Source organism: Notothenia rossii (genome assembly GCF_949606895.1).
Source record: "Notothenia rossii genome assembly, chromosome: 10".
Lineage (NCBI taxonomy): Eukaryota > Metazoa > Chordata > Actinopteri > Perciformes > Nototheniidae > Notothenia > Notothenia rossii.
In genome coordinates, this window is record NC_136908.1 from 49,634,089 (window position 1) to 49,647,867 (window position 13,779).

The following is a 13,779-nucleotide window of genomic DNA, read 5'->3' on the forward strand; positions in this document are numbered from 1 at the left end:
AGTAAATCAGTCCATTTACTCAAGTACTGTACTGAAGTACAATTTTTAGGTACTTGTACTTTATTAGCTGCACCTTTTCCAGCTTTGATAACAACTTAATGCATCAATAATTATAATCGAAACATATAATATATATTATTTTGAAATGGGCCAATCTGCAGAACTTTTGGTATATTTTGATGACAATACTTTGTACTTGTACTTCAGCAATATTTTGAATGCAGGACTTTTATTGTAACAGAGTATTCCCACACTCTTGCACTCAAGCAAGTAATTCTCCCGCCTCTGCAAGAGTAAAAGCAATCCAAAAATATCGTATACTATATTGTATCATATTGTGTTAAATAATATTATATTACAAGATAGGTAATTGTATTTCATTTTAACAGTTTATATTAACAAACTACTTCACATAGTTCTACAAAAAAAGGCATCGGATTCAGGTTTCAGTATCAAAGCGACATCTTGTGTTAGAACGGCGACATTGCTACCTGCGCGTTCACTGTGCGCGCACGCTTCGCACTCACCGACGTCATATTTACCCAAACAAGGAAGACGCAGGTCCGCCCACCTGTCCGCGTGAGCGCAGACCGTGGATGTAACATTAGTCAGAGATCATTCATACAGCCGAAAATAACTGAATGATAATGGCTTCCAGGGATCCTGTGGTGCGATTTAACCTCTGAGTAGATGATTAAAGAGGTAAGAGTTATTATAAATGACTGTTATTGTGAAGGCTGTGCTGCTTTATTGTGACGGTAATATATTGACATGAAACATCTCTACTGTTAATACTGTTTTGCAGCATATGGATCTGAATATTGACTGTGCAGAAACCTAATATTTGTATCCATTTGTATCTATCTTTTTGCTTTAGTAGTACAGTGCTTATATACAGATGTAAAGTGTATTCGTACTCTCTGTAGGGACATTTTAAACATTGTTTAATAATAAATCAGAATGGCTACTAAAGAACAGTGTGTTTCAATGTCTTCATCTGTAACGAGCATTGGTTTTACCGAATAATTCAAATGTAGAAAGATCATACATGGTTGAATTTGCATGACTTAATAACATGTTAATTGTATCATCATTCAAACCTTTATAAAGCTAGAGGTTGCAGACAGGGCTCCTGAATGTAACACTGATGTTATGATGCAGGAGGTGGAGAGCATCCCTGAACCTGAAGATGAGGCGTCTGTCTCGGAGGAAAGCCCTGACCCTGGTGAGAGAGCTGGACGCCTTCCCAAAGGTGTCAGAAAGCCACGTGGAGACCTCAGCCTCTGGAGGAACAGGTGGACACTCCTCTGAAAACAGAAAGACAACAACACCATACAGAAATTATTAACAGTAACCCTCTTCGTCTCACCCACAGTGTCGCTGATTGCTTTCGGTGCCATGGCTCTTCTGGCTGTCTTGGAGTTCTTTGTTTATAGAGACACTTGGATGAAGTATGAATATGAAGTTGATAAGGATTATTCCAGGTAAGCTTACTTCCATAGCTGTTAAATGATCACATGAAAAAGTCCCCAAACAAACATGCTAAACAGTAGATGACAAATATTATTCCCCCTCTTCTTTTTCATCATTCGCAGTAAATTGAGAATAAACATCGACATCACAGCTGCCATGAAATGCCAGCGTGAGTATCCCATCCTCTTTATCATAAAATGTATGGTGAAAATATGTCACGTCATGCATGCATTTGATGACCGTGATTGCAGATGTTGGAGCAGATATTCTGGACCTGGCTGAGACCATGATCACATCCAACGGCCTCCAGTACGAGCCTGTGAGTGAAGCATGTCTCCAAACATGAGGTCAAGTTTAATTCTGTGTTTGTTCTTTTTGTAGAAGCATTATTAAGATTTGGCTTTTCCCAAGTGTATTCTTTGTGTTTGTTCAGGTTATTTTTGATCTGACTCCACAACAGAGAATGTGGCAAAGGTAAGCTGTATTGACATCAGACAGGGAAATACTGGGAGAACAGGAAGTGTTATAAAAGTCTTGTTGTGTCTGAAAACAATACATTGATTTAATGTTCAGTTATTTTAAACATGTATTCAAGGTCATACATTTGCATGCATACTGAAAAAGAAAGAAGAACATGTTTTTAAAGCTTTTTAGAAAAACTGGAATAGTTATCTACAGTTCAGATCTAGTTTAAATGTATTTTGAGTTTTCAGTCCGACAGTGTACACGTTGCCACTCTTGTGTTTGTCCTCAGGACGCTGCTTCTCATACAGAACAGGCTGAGAGAGGAACATGCTCTTCAGGAAGTCCTTTACAAAAGTCTCCTCAAAGGCGGTCCTACTGCCCTGCCCCCCCGGTCAGTCACATGCAAACAAGCTCTTTTTTGTTTTATACTATATGCAAATATTGTGCAGCCTGTTAGGTGTGTTGCTGATAAGCAATTAAAGGTATTCTAAAAGTGTTTAACAATTCTTAGACCTAGGGACATACATTACATTGGTCCCTTTTGCTCCAAACTCCCATTATTCCACACTACATCACAATGTCCTCTGGTGCGTTTAAGTGTCAAATTATGTTCTGAATAATTGTGTGTTTTTGCTACAGGGAGTATGCCTCTATAGAGCCGTTGAATGCTTGTAGGGTACACGGGCATGTCTACGTCAACAAGGTGGCAGGAAACCTACACGTAACTGTCGGAAAGTAAGAAACTAGACAACGTTCATTCGTTTCTTACCATGATCCAGCTGTAGAATTTGCTGGGCTATGAAAAACAGGCATAGATATTATGCTATATTATAAAGCTTTTGTTGACACTTCACCTTTAATACTAATTTGTGTTTTTCAGGCCCATTCAACATCCACAGGGTCATGCCCACATTGCTGCTTTTGTCAGCCATGATAGTGAGTAACTCTTTCTAATTATGCTTGCATATGTTTTCTTTACATTTTCTTAACAGTACAATTGTTTTAGTAATCTACTCTTGGTGCAAACTACATTTGAAAGTAGAGATGACACACAGGGCATTTAATTTGAAAGAATATGCAGGCAAATGTTAGCTTCATTGATACCAGTCTATGATTGATACTAATAAATGGTGCATTTTTAGATGTTATTATTATTCAGAATTGTATTGAACGATTTGTAGACAAACAGCAACTATATCCAGTGCAGAGTACATTATTTCCAGGTTGAAATGGAGCTTCTTTTTTGTGATTCTCACCTTGATTGAACCTGAGCTTCCTCTCGTCTTTGCATTACAGCATACAACTTCTCCCATCGGATTGACCATTTATCTTTCGGGGAGGAGATACCGGGCATCATAAATCCTCTGGACGGCACAGAGAAAATCACCAATAACCGTAAGTTACTGTTATGTACCAAGAGGTAGGAAAGGATAAAACATTTGATGGCGTTTCCTGCTAAATGAATGACACGTTGAGACATTAATCTGATCATGAGTTAACTCAAATGGTCCTTTGCTCACCTTGGTGGATCACTGCTTAGTAGAGATTATTGGAAAGAGGTAGCCTTTATTGTAAGCTCTTTGATCAGATAATTAAGTTTCATTATGAGTTTCTTTAACTAACCTTTTTTTACCTCTTGAAATTGATAGAAAAATGTTAAATATTGAGGTTTTTTCATGCATTATTTCTGGTGGCGTGTTTCCTGCAGATAACCAGATGTTCCAGTACTTCATCACAGTGGTTCCAACCAGACTGAACACATACAAGATATCTGCAGACACACACCAGTACTCTGTGACTGAGCGGGTGGGTGAAGAGTCATTAAAGCCCATTACAAAGAAGCATATTGAACAGAGGATGAAGAAACGAAGGGAAACTTAGGATACCACTAACCATCATGCCATCTGTTTCCAAGGAGCGGGTGATAAACCACGCAGCGGGCAGTCACGGTGTCTCCGGCATCTTCATCAAGTACGACACCAGCTCTCTGATGGTGACGGTCAGCGAGCAGCACATGCCTCTCTGGCAGTTCCTGGTGCGTCTGTGCGGCATAATCGGGGGTATTTTCTCCACCACAGGCAAGTCTGTTTAACTGCAATCACATGTATTTATCATCTTTTCATCCATTTCTCCTGTTTCTATGACTTAAGAGCGAGTGAAAAAAGGTTTTGCAAAGAATTCTTTTTCTGAATTACCTTTTATTTGTTTTTATAAATCTATGAAAACAGGGTTCTATTTGTCAGGGTCATTTAGTTTGTTATTGTAATACTAATTTAAGCCACAAGAGGCTGAAGTAAACCACATGTGATAAATAGGACTAACAGCATTCATATTTTCTTTCAGGTGGGTTTACAAGTGCATATATTATCAGTTAGAACATGTATGTTTTATTACAGTCATGTCAAAAGGATCCTGATCAAAACTAAGATCTTCAACTTCCAAAACCTTTTTTACCTGTTTTCAGATGATAAAAACATATTTTAGAAACATCCTGCAAGAAACTTTTTTCTCATGTAAATCATAAGCCTCTTAGAGCTTATGTAGAGCAACAATGTCACATTGAGCTTTTAAATTCAAAGTAAAACAGCTTCATATAGAAAATCATTTATGACCTAAAACTTGTCCGAATCGATCTATTTATCGTTGTGTGTTCCTCTCTCCTAAAGGCATGCTTCATGGGCTTGTTGGCCTCTTTTTTGACGTTATTTGCTGTCGCCTCAAACTTGGAGTCTTCAGAAGAGAGGTGAGTCTTTAATACAAAATACATGTTGCAACATAAACAGGCTATCTTCCTTACTGATAGACTTACCTGTACTGAAACTTATTCTAGGAGGTGCAGCTACACAACGAGATGAACAATCTTAACAATCACCAGACTCCTTTGTTGGCTGAAGCAGTCCCCGTGGAGTAACCGTTTCTCTGTGAGCAGGCTTTTGGCCATTGTTAAATAACGTCATCAATGTCATATAATTGTGTTTTCTACAAAACAGTCTAAATGATCTGTGCTGTTGACTGACAAATGGTACAGTTTACATAAGATAATTGCACTTTAGGAAAATGTGTTTCCCGTGAATGCATGAGTCATACTTTTGTTTTTTTTTAAAACTGTGATGGGTTTGTTTCGCAAAGTTTTAGACTTTCTGTCCATGTGTTGTAATCTGATTGTTTGGCTGCCATTCAGTCCATTAAAGTTTACATATTTACAAAAGAATGAGGTTTGGTGCCTAAGTGTTGTTTTGTGAAAAACATTTAAGTCTTGTGTTAAAGTCATTTCAGAATAAAGGTGATCAAATATTTTTCAAAGGACATCAGCATGCAGTTAACAATTGCAACACAACTCTTAAAACAACATTGTAAGAATTGTTATGATGCCACTGAAATGACTGCAGACATTCTGGGTGATTATCTCCGTCTAAATTTCAGAGTACAGTTACCATAAATACACCACAGACATGGGCTTTGCATAAACATTTATTAAGTTGTGTCCCTTTTTCTCCCATTTAGGCTCGTAACTGTTATGCATTTGTATTCAGTCAAGAGTCAAGCCACATACAAAACAACACAGTTTTCTCATGTTTAGTAAAACACGGACTGGCCTGTCACATTTAACACTTTTGGTAGACTCTGTAGGAAGCTCTGTGGTGGAATCCTGTGAAGACTCTCACCAAGCAAAGATCAACAGTCAAATAAAATGTTTGGTAGTTTAAAAGAATAAAATGAACTTCAACTATTTACAGGTTTTCCAAACTTGGGTCATTGATTCAACACCATGAGGGATTTTAAATCCTTTGTTTATAACCTAGTACTTTTGTGATTTAGGTCCAGACTAACAAATAGGTCACAATTTTTCTTTGCTTAAAATAGTAGTCCACATCAGGGTAGGTATGGCGTACCTCAAGGCTCCATATTTAGTCCACTACTTTTCACTTCTTCTGTTCGTCAGAATGTTCAACATGAATTCTAACTCTTATGCAGATGACACTTAACTCTGTATTGCAAGAACTCGTAATAATGATTCCATTCTCTGTCCTGTTCACTAGCTGTCCAAAAGCAGAACATATCTTGCTTTTCTTACTCAAATAAAGTTTCTGCAGTAGGTGTTTAAAGCAGCAGTTTTCTAAAAGTACGATCTTTGATAATTTTTTAACAGACCTAATTACCTTTTCAGTAACAAGAGGCCTGCCTCAAAAACTAAAGCAAATCTTCAGTCAAAAGTTTCTTTATCTTAACGTTGCATATACATTTTGTTTGGCTGTTACCTAAGGTACAACTCCAGCTTGTGCCTCATGTAAAAGCATCACAGATCAGGACATTTCTCTAATAAATAAATACCCTGCAAAGTTTTTTTTTATAAAACAATTTTTTTTTCAACAGCTCTGTAATTAATTGAAAGAGAAATAAACGCTGTGACTCAATTCAAAAGCTAATTTACAGGCGGCACAACTTGGGGTTAGGTCTCCATTTTCATCAAATGACCCCACTCTCTACTCCGCTAAGTTGCCTGCTCTAAGCTTGGTCCTCTAACCCACAATCTCGGACATATAAATCACTGATATTGTACTGGACCCATTCCTTGGACTTCTTCATTTTGGTTCTTTTATATCACCATTATGTCTTTCAGAATTTTATTTGGAATTTCCAACTACTATAACTTAATTTTAATTCAAATGTTTTTCCACCTGTACAGAGCTAAACAAATAAACTCAACTCTGATGTACTCTTAATTATATATATTACACTGCCAAGATCTACCACATATATCAGACTTTGACTCAAGTATAAAGATGTAAAAGTAGTAAACTTAGTTTCAGTACAAACTGCTGTACAAACAGATGAGCATTCAAACAAACATGGTTTATGTTCAAAGACATATGAACATTCTCTTTGTGATAGTAAATAATGGAGACAGATATATATTTTTTGGTTTATTTAATGATACTGTTGTCTTGAACGGTATAGTCGGAATTTAGATGTAATACTTGTCTCAGTTTAGAGACTTGAGATAGATAACCAGTTAGTTTTTAAGGTGTAATCTTAGAAAGGCAGTAGATACACATAATGTACGGTAAGATAGAGATCAAAATCACTTGCGTAGTAAAGAGAGGAATTGGATTTCCCCACAGTTAAACTGCAGAGAACCAAACAAATCTTAGAGAAATCCAGTGAAGCTCTGCCATATATCAAGTATGAAAACATAATAATAAGGCAAGGCAATGAAGCTAGATTCAAGTGGATGGAAACAACGATGTGGAAAAGAAAATGGACGGCACACAAAAGGCTTATTGTTGCATATATAATTGGCGTTCACGTTGAGAAGGAAACTGTAGGAACAAGATGAATACTTTTTTGGACGGATTCTGGTGAGTGAACGGTGCAGGTACTGATGATAGATTTCCGAACGAGACAAATTATTCATGGATCTTTTCTCTCCTTAGAGTGCTTCATACGACTGCAGCCTCCCACCTGTAGAGAGCCCCCAGCTGATCCACACACAAAGGAGGATTCAGACTCAGAGTGTCCTTGACGGACGGTCAGAGTCTCAGATGTTGCATCCTGCTGACAGCTAAAGGCCAGGGCGGCCGTCTCTGCCTTGAAGAGGTGAGGAACACTCACTTGGTTATGGTGCTGGATGCGCGGAAGTAAGACAGGAACTTGAAACAGAGGCTGACCACAAAGTACCAGATGTTTCTGGCCATCTGGGAGCGGGCGATAAAAACTCTCCAGATGAAAACCACCAATAGGGTGTTGAAGGTGTAGCGGATGTTCCTCAGTCTGGGAAAGAGAGAGGAAAAATGTTGATGAAAAATGTCTAGATCTTATATTTATTTTGTTTCTGATGTTAGTGGCACACTTGTTATAACAGGCTTCTTGTCCTCTTTTATTTCTGTTGCATTGTCTTGTTGACTTACTTCCTCAGATGCTGCCTGGCAGCAGGAATGTCAGACATGTCTTCATTCAGGACGTACTTCTTGGTGCCGATGCAGTAATTCTCAATGTACTCAGGCCAGTTCAGCTGGCGCACATCAAAGTTAAATGTCTGCAAGATAGAATAGAAGTTTAAGAATTCCAGAGACAAAGGCAAGACCAAAGATACTGTGTCATTTGTAATTGAACATTAAAATGAAATCCCACTATCCCTCACTAGATGGAGCAATTGACCCAATAATACCATTCAAATAAGAGCAGATGGAATATTCCCTAAATGGCTTTTTCTCTTAATCATAATAGGGTTAAATAAATCATGCATACATCTATTTATAGGGGGCAAGACCATAATTTACTTAAAAGTAGCAATACCATACTATACAAATAGGTAAATAAAAGTTTAGCATTATCACTAAAAAAGTCTCATAAGTAAAACTTCTCTTTTGGACAATGGCCCAGAATTCTGTTTAGTTAAATCTATGTTATTCAATTCTTATGACTGAGGCATTAACCTATATGATATACACAATGTTGTATTTTGTCATTGTGGAGCCAGGTTTAACTACTTTATGTACACCTAGGTAGTTCTATCTATAGCAAGTATTCACGCTCTGCCTGAATACCTTCATTTGCAAAATAACTAGAAATGTAATACATACTGTAAGTACCATAATACCCTCTGAAATATGGTCAAATATAAGTTTGGTAACTAATTTCCTTTTACTGTATCTCTTTCACTAAGTTGTAACCTGTATTCAATGAGTAGGAGGAGTTTAATAACAACTTCAGATGGCATCAGATGAAGCAAATATACATATTCAGACTGGATCAAGCAATCTGGTTCCTCAATAAGCTCAGGAGGTCAATATTTGGCTCAAAGTGGCAGTGTGTTTGTGGATAAGCGTACCCTCCTGTCCTCTGGGGTGAGCTGGCCCATCAGCATGCTCATGTTCTCCGAGTTCCACTCCCAGTCCTGACTGCTGAAGTACTCCAGCAGGCCGATGGCTTTGTGCAGACGGTTGAAGATGCGCATCATCCTGAATCATGAGAAGGGGTAAAATGTCACTGCACACTTGAACTTCTCTTTAGATTTCAAGTATGACAGATTGTGGCGAGTCTTACTGCGGCTTCTGTCCAGAGAGACGCAGCACAAAGTCGTAGATGAGGGCGGGGAACTTGTGGCTGACCAGGATCCAGTACTGGTTCATCAGGTAGTTGGAGGTGATGTTGGCGTTGGGCCGGCGGAAAGCCTGCTCCAGAGGGTTCCTCTTGAAGGACGACATCACGTGGTGCTCTGCAGAAGGTGAATTATTCAAATAAAAATACAGTAATCTTTTGTACCATAAAAAAATACTTTTGACCTATTTCTTTAAAATCCAACTTTTTCTTAGTTTTTGTTCAATCTGAATGGCCAGGAAATATCCAAATAATCCAATACCGGACATGAACAATACATTGTGAAAGTTTTGCATGGGGGTATGTGATTCCTGTCATCCATATTTGTTTGGATTATGAAATAAAAGTTGCAATAATATTGTGCAGTGGTTAAAATGTGTTTTTATACAGATATTTATGGTTTTTGTTTTAGCTTGAACGTAATGGTAATATTTGAGGCGCAACAACTAGGGCGAGCAGTGATCTTGGATCTCATGATGTAATGAAGAGGAAAAAACTCTGAATGGTCCAGGTTATCAACATCCACTGACCAGGAGCAAAGAGATGGGAAAATGCACAAATTGCAATTTCTACACAGGGATCACGACTTCCAGGAACCATGGCTTTAATCATAACATGATTTCCAGATCTGGATCTAGGGGGAATTTCAGCAGCCTTACAATGACTTCCCCCCACCGGCATTAAACCCCCCCCCCCCCCCCCCCCTCATCCACCTCCTCCCAGAATACAGCAGCAGCCATCAACAGAAACAGAAAGCAGCCATGTGACTTCAGACATTACATCACACACGGCACGCAAACTAGGCCTTGCACCGCTCGTTTCCATGGCAACAGATATGTAGTGGTTGCAGGGGCAGAGATGACCGTATCCGAGGTGGACAGCCAGCTGTGGCCCGGCACCTCGCCGCTAACGTTCAGCCACCCTCCAAGGTCTGGGAGAGTCACCACACAAAAAAGGGCTAAAATCCCACAATTCTCTGCAACAGGGAGCTACATCCTCCTTTATCCGTCACAACAACTCGTCCTTTTAGATTAGCTTCATTTCTGATTCTCATTTTGGCCGGTGGGATTATAGTTCACGTTTTCTCTTTCATAACAGTGAGTTGCAGTGATGAGACCCAATCCCGCTACGGACATCTGGGAGCAATTTCCTCGGTGGAGCGAGCATGTTTGCTAATCTGAGAGGAAATGGGAAAGAGAGTCTGTTGTCATCGCGCAGCCTGACATCCACAGCCCTCTAATCCTACTGTATCTGCTGAGCAAGTGTTTTACTTTTCTGTACACAGGAAACACAGTTGTATGTGCTTAAATATATGTTTTATGTTGTGTTTTTTCATGAATTGGGTTAATTTCATAATAATTTGAGTGATTCAAAAATAATTGTATTGTAGTATTTGTAATATGTAGTGTCCCTAACAATCCATGTCTGGGAAATTCAGTCAGATAAAACGATTTTCGTATTCATTACATATTGAACAAGTCCATGTGTCTACAGTCATAGACACTTTTCTTATGCAAGTTTAATCAAGTATAATGTAATTTTTATGCAAGCTAGTATTATTTCGCCAATTTCAATAGTAAAGTAGAGCTAAAATTAGTATTTGCTGCATCCACATACATACATGCAAAACATGTTCATGTCTTCACACAAACCCACCTTGACTCTAGGCCAAATTTCAGCGACAACTGTCAAAAGTATAGCACTGGTTGCAGCAAAAAAAAAGTGAAGTTGATATGAACCAAAACAGGTTCCTACCAATATGATGTTCCAAACATTGTTTCATGGCCAAATCATTGCTTTTCAAACATGCCTTTTACATTTTTGGGAAACAATTGAGCTCATTAATTGAAATTGCAAACCAGTTTTTCTCATAGCTTTCAAGAAAAGCTAATATATTGAGCACCTGCTTATATAAGAAAGGAAAACCCCTCTTTAATGTCCCACTGACCCATCTTATATGTGTTTCCAGCAGGGGGCAGACCCTCTCCACAGGAGCCCTGACTACAAACTACAGGACTTAACCACTTCTCAGGGCAGTTAAGTCACAAGGTATTGATTGGAGATGATGATGAATGGGACAACAATATTATGGGATGCCAGCAGGCTCAGACAAAACAGCTCTATAAAGACCCGCCTGCAGCAACAGGTCTGTACTTCCTTTAAGAAAGACAATCTTATTGTACGTACCAATCTGTCCCCAGTGGAACGGGTTGATGCCGCCGGTGGTGCAGTTGTACACCAGAGCTGATTTAGGTCTGCAAAGTGGGAGAGAGGAAGGTCATAAAGAAGCCAATAAAACACATATTAAACTGTATTTCCTGCACTAAACAAGTAGTAAGCTATGATACTATGTTGCTTTATAGGTGCCTTCAATTACAGTTAAGTATTGAGTATGTTACACAACACATGCAGAGCTGTGCCAAAAAGATACTGAATAAACATGTTGGCTGAGGGAAAGCTAGATTCATCTTTTCACATCATTTCCAATTCAGAGTAAATACTTAACTTTCATCTTTCTGTTTTTCTGTTTTCCTTCTGAAAATAAGTACAGGTGGTCAGGAACATGAACACTGGTATAATCACATCACAGGCAGTAATGTTGATGCATTATGATATGTGTTTTCTTTCATGAAATACTTTTGTTTGAATGTAATTTAGGCATCCAGATGTTTTCAGTATCACTGTAGCTATTATTTATCCTCCCCCACATCCCCCTAAAACCTTTAAACTGATCCTATTGAAATACAAATCGTTCTTTCCTTTCCATCAACTTTCTAATTATTTTCCCATCTCTGTCTAGTTAGCTAAATAATATTTAGGAGCTTTAGCTGATTACTTCCTAAATATTCCCCCCATCCCACCTAATCATTTATTAATATCAACCAAAATCAGTTTTTTTGTTCCAAATATGTCTGTTGTAGCCTGGAGGCAACCCAATTCCTCATCATGTGTTGGTGCTGCAGTACACGCTGTAGTAAAGATAGCTAGTATGAGATTTTACACAGTTTGAACTCTTGGACTCTCACCACTACATTTCTTTAAAACTTTTTCACTTCATTTGATTGTTTCCAACTTAATAAAGATGTTACTTTAGGTGTAATGGCTTTCAAACCTAACCATTGTAGAGAACAGTGACAGCAGGATAATACAGGCTCACAACTCTTCTACCAGTACATTTTCACTTTTATCCCTGTCATTTTACTGTGGCCATGATGGAACTAATAATCAAAAAGTATGTCACATTCTGATAAATAAGCTTTATGTATGCACATCCCATTTTTCATATAACACACATTTAACACAACACATATATTATGTACATCATAAAATCAAATTAAAGACCGCTATCAGGTTACCTATTCTATATATAAATATGTACATGCATATGTCAGCAGTATAGTAAACAATAACTATCTGTTGTTGTCTGGGTTATTGTTTTTGTTTATATACAGTATATACGTATATTGTGAACATGTATGGTGCTGTTAAAACCAATTTCCCCCTGGGGACAACACATCTAATCTAATCTAATCTAGCAGGAGTTTGCTAGATGTAACCAACTGACCTTTCTGTAGTACCACAATATTTTACTTAGAAATGTTTACATATTTTGGCAAATATTGCGCCTCATGATATTTGGGATATTGCACGAGTCCATATTTCAATTTTGATAACATTGCAATTAAAAAAGCAGCCCTGCAATTTAGTAATAAGCCTGTTGGACCTAGAAATGGTGAATCTGTCCTTTAATATGAGGACCATAGCGTGTCAGATGATAGCACTAACCTGTGCACAGCGGTGTACCAGCCAGCAGCCAGTGTGAGGTTGATGACCATGTCCACGGGGACCAGGTCAGCCACCGCGTCGTTGTTGGCTCTCATGGTGCGCAGGATCCCCTTTCCAGCCTGATTAAAGAACAGCACTTAGTCACAGAGCTCCAAAACATGTCTGTGTGTTTAAGCTTTGAGATTTAAGGGTAAAGTTTTTACTTACGGCTATAAAGACTCCACTCGGCCCGTTGAAGTTGTCAATCCAACCCTGAGGTGTAAAGCAGAGAAACGTGTTAATGGGATGAAACAGAGCTTTGTCAGTCAGGTTCATTATGTTACTAATGCTAGCTAACTAAGGCTAGGCGATAATTAAATGTGATTATTTATAGTCTTTCAATTGAATTATATTGTGGAGATTGATAATACCAAGCATTTAATAACTCAATATTTTTTAATGCTTTTCGGGAAGTTTTAGCAATCACGTACAATGCCCCTTAAGAACATTAAAGCATGGAAACATATCACAGTAGAGGCAGAAAATACAAATTGAACCTGGAAATGAGCAGAATAGGGCCCCTTTAACTGGACTAACTGGCAAGCATCTCCCACCATCAGCCCAGAATGCAATTGTCTATACATAATCAGGACACCAGGACACTCAGCTCAGGACATAATTAATGGCGTAAGATAATGAGTTAAGGTCAAAATGGGACCAAATGTTGGTTATAGTTCAAATAATGTATTGAATTACAGAGAAACAAGCCATACAATGATCCAAAGTGACATATAATGGGATTAAGGATTTTGCTCTAACAGCATCACACATGTGGGTAAATACGTGTTCATGTGTGCTGTATCCACTGATAGGGTTATGTTGTACTATGTATGTATGTACTTTCTGTTGTGGGAGAACATGGGACGCCGTTATTGTCGAATTCAATTAGAGTGCATTAAAAATGGATGAAATCAC

General features: G+C 38.3%; 2 protein-coding genes across 5 annotated transcripts in view; one reads left to right on the top strand and one right to left on the bottom strand.

The window, feature by feature from the left end:
• Positions 1-556: 556 nt before the first annotated feature.
• Positions 557-5,633, top strand: LOC307021491 (endoplasmic reticulum-Golgi intermediate compartment protein 2-like). 3 transcript variants are annotated; one of them, XM_079653655.1, is made up of 14 exons: positions 557-702; positions 1,111-1,295; positions 1,376-1,484; positions 1,596-1,642; positions 1,725-1,792; positions 1,907-1,947; positions 2,228-2,329; positions 2,578-2,673; positions 2,819-2,874; positions 3,235-3,333; positions 3,647-3,744; positions 3,854-4,016; positions 4,605-4,681; positions 4,769-5,633. In XM_079653655.1, the coding sequence occupies exons 2-14, from the start codon at positions 1,190-1,192 to the stop codon at positions 4,847-4,849; spliced, it is 1,143 nt and encodes a 380-aa protein (XP_079509781.1). In that variant the 5' UTR covers positions 557-702; positions 1,111-1,189; the 3' UTR covers positions 4,850-5,633. The 3 variants fall into 3 exon arrangements, with proteins under 3 accessions (XP_079509781.1, XP_079509780.1, XP_079509782.1); XM_079653654.1 differs by having other exon boundaries at positions 1,162-1,295; XM_079653656.1 differs by having other exon boundaries at positions 1,162-1,225.
• The window catches only part of LOC307021490 (fatty acyl-CoA reductase 1), a 43,353-nt gene continuing 34,967 nt past the window's right edge, over positions 5,394-13,779 (bottom strand). For both annotated transcript variants that reach the window (XM_079653653.1, XM_079653652.1), the window contains exons 6-13: positions 13,033-13,077; positions 12,826-12,944; positions 11,545-11,574; positions 11,227-11,294; positions 8,986-9,157; positions 8,771-8,900; positions 7,848-7,975; positions 5,394-7,710 (exon numbers count right to left, since the gene is read on the bottom strand). In XM_079653653.1, coding sequence (XP_079509779.1) covers positions 7,548-7,710; positions 7,848-7,975; positions 8,771-8,900; positions 8,986-9,157; positions 11,227-11,294; positions 11,545-11,574; positions 12,826-12,944; positions 13,033-13,077 — 855 coding nt within the window. In that variant the 3' untranslated portion in view covers positions 5,394-7,547. The remainder of the gene's footprint in view (positions 7,711-7,847; positions 7,976-8,770; positions 8,901-8,985; positions 9,158-11,226; positions 11,295-11,544; positions 11,575-12,825; positions 12,945-13,032; positions 13,078-13,779) is intronic.

Excerpts from the sequence above, each read along its gene's own strand:
- LOC307021491 (XM_079653655.1), top strand. The coding sequence starts at position 1,190 with ATGAGGCGTCTGTCTCGGAGGAAAGCCCTGACCCTGGTGAGAGAGCTG. Across the intron at positions 1,485-1,595 it reads GTTGATAAGGATTATTCCAG|TAAATTGAGAATAAACATCG; the intron begins GTAAGCTTACTT and ends CATCATTCGCAG. Across the intron at positions 2,875-3,234 it reads TGCTTTTGTCAGCCATGATA|CATACAACTTCTCCCATCGG; the intron begins GTGAGTAACTCT and ends TTTGCATTACAG.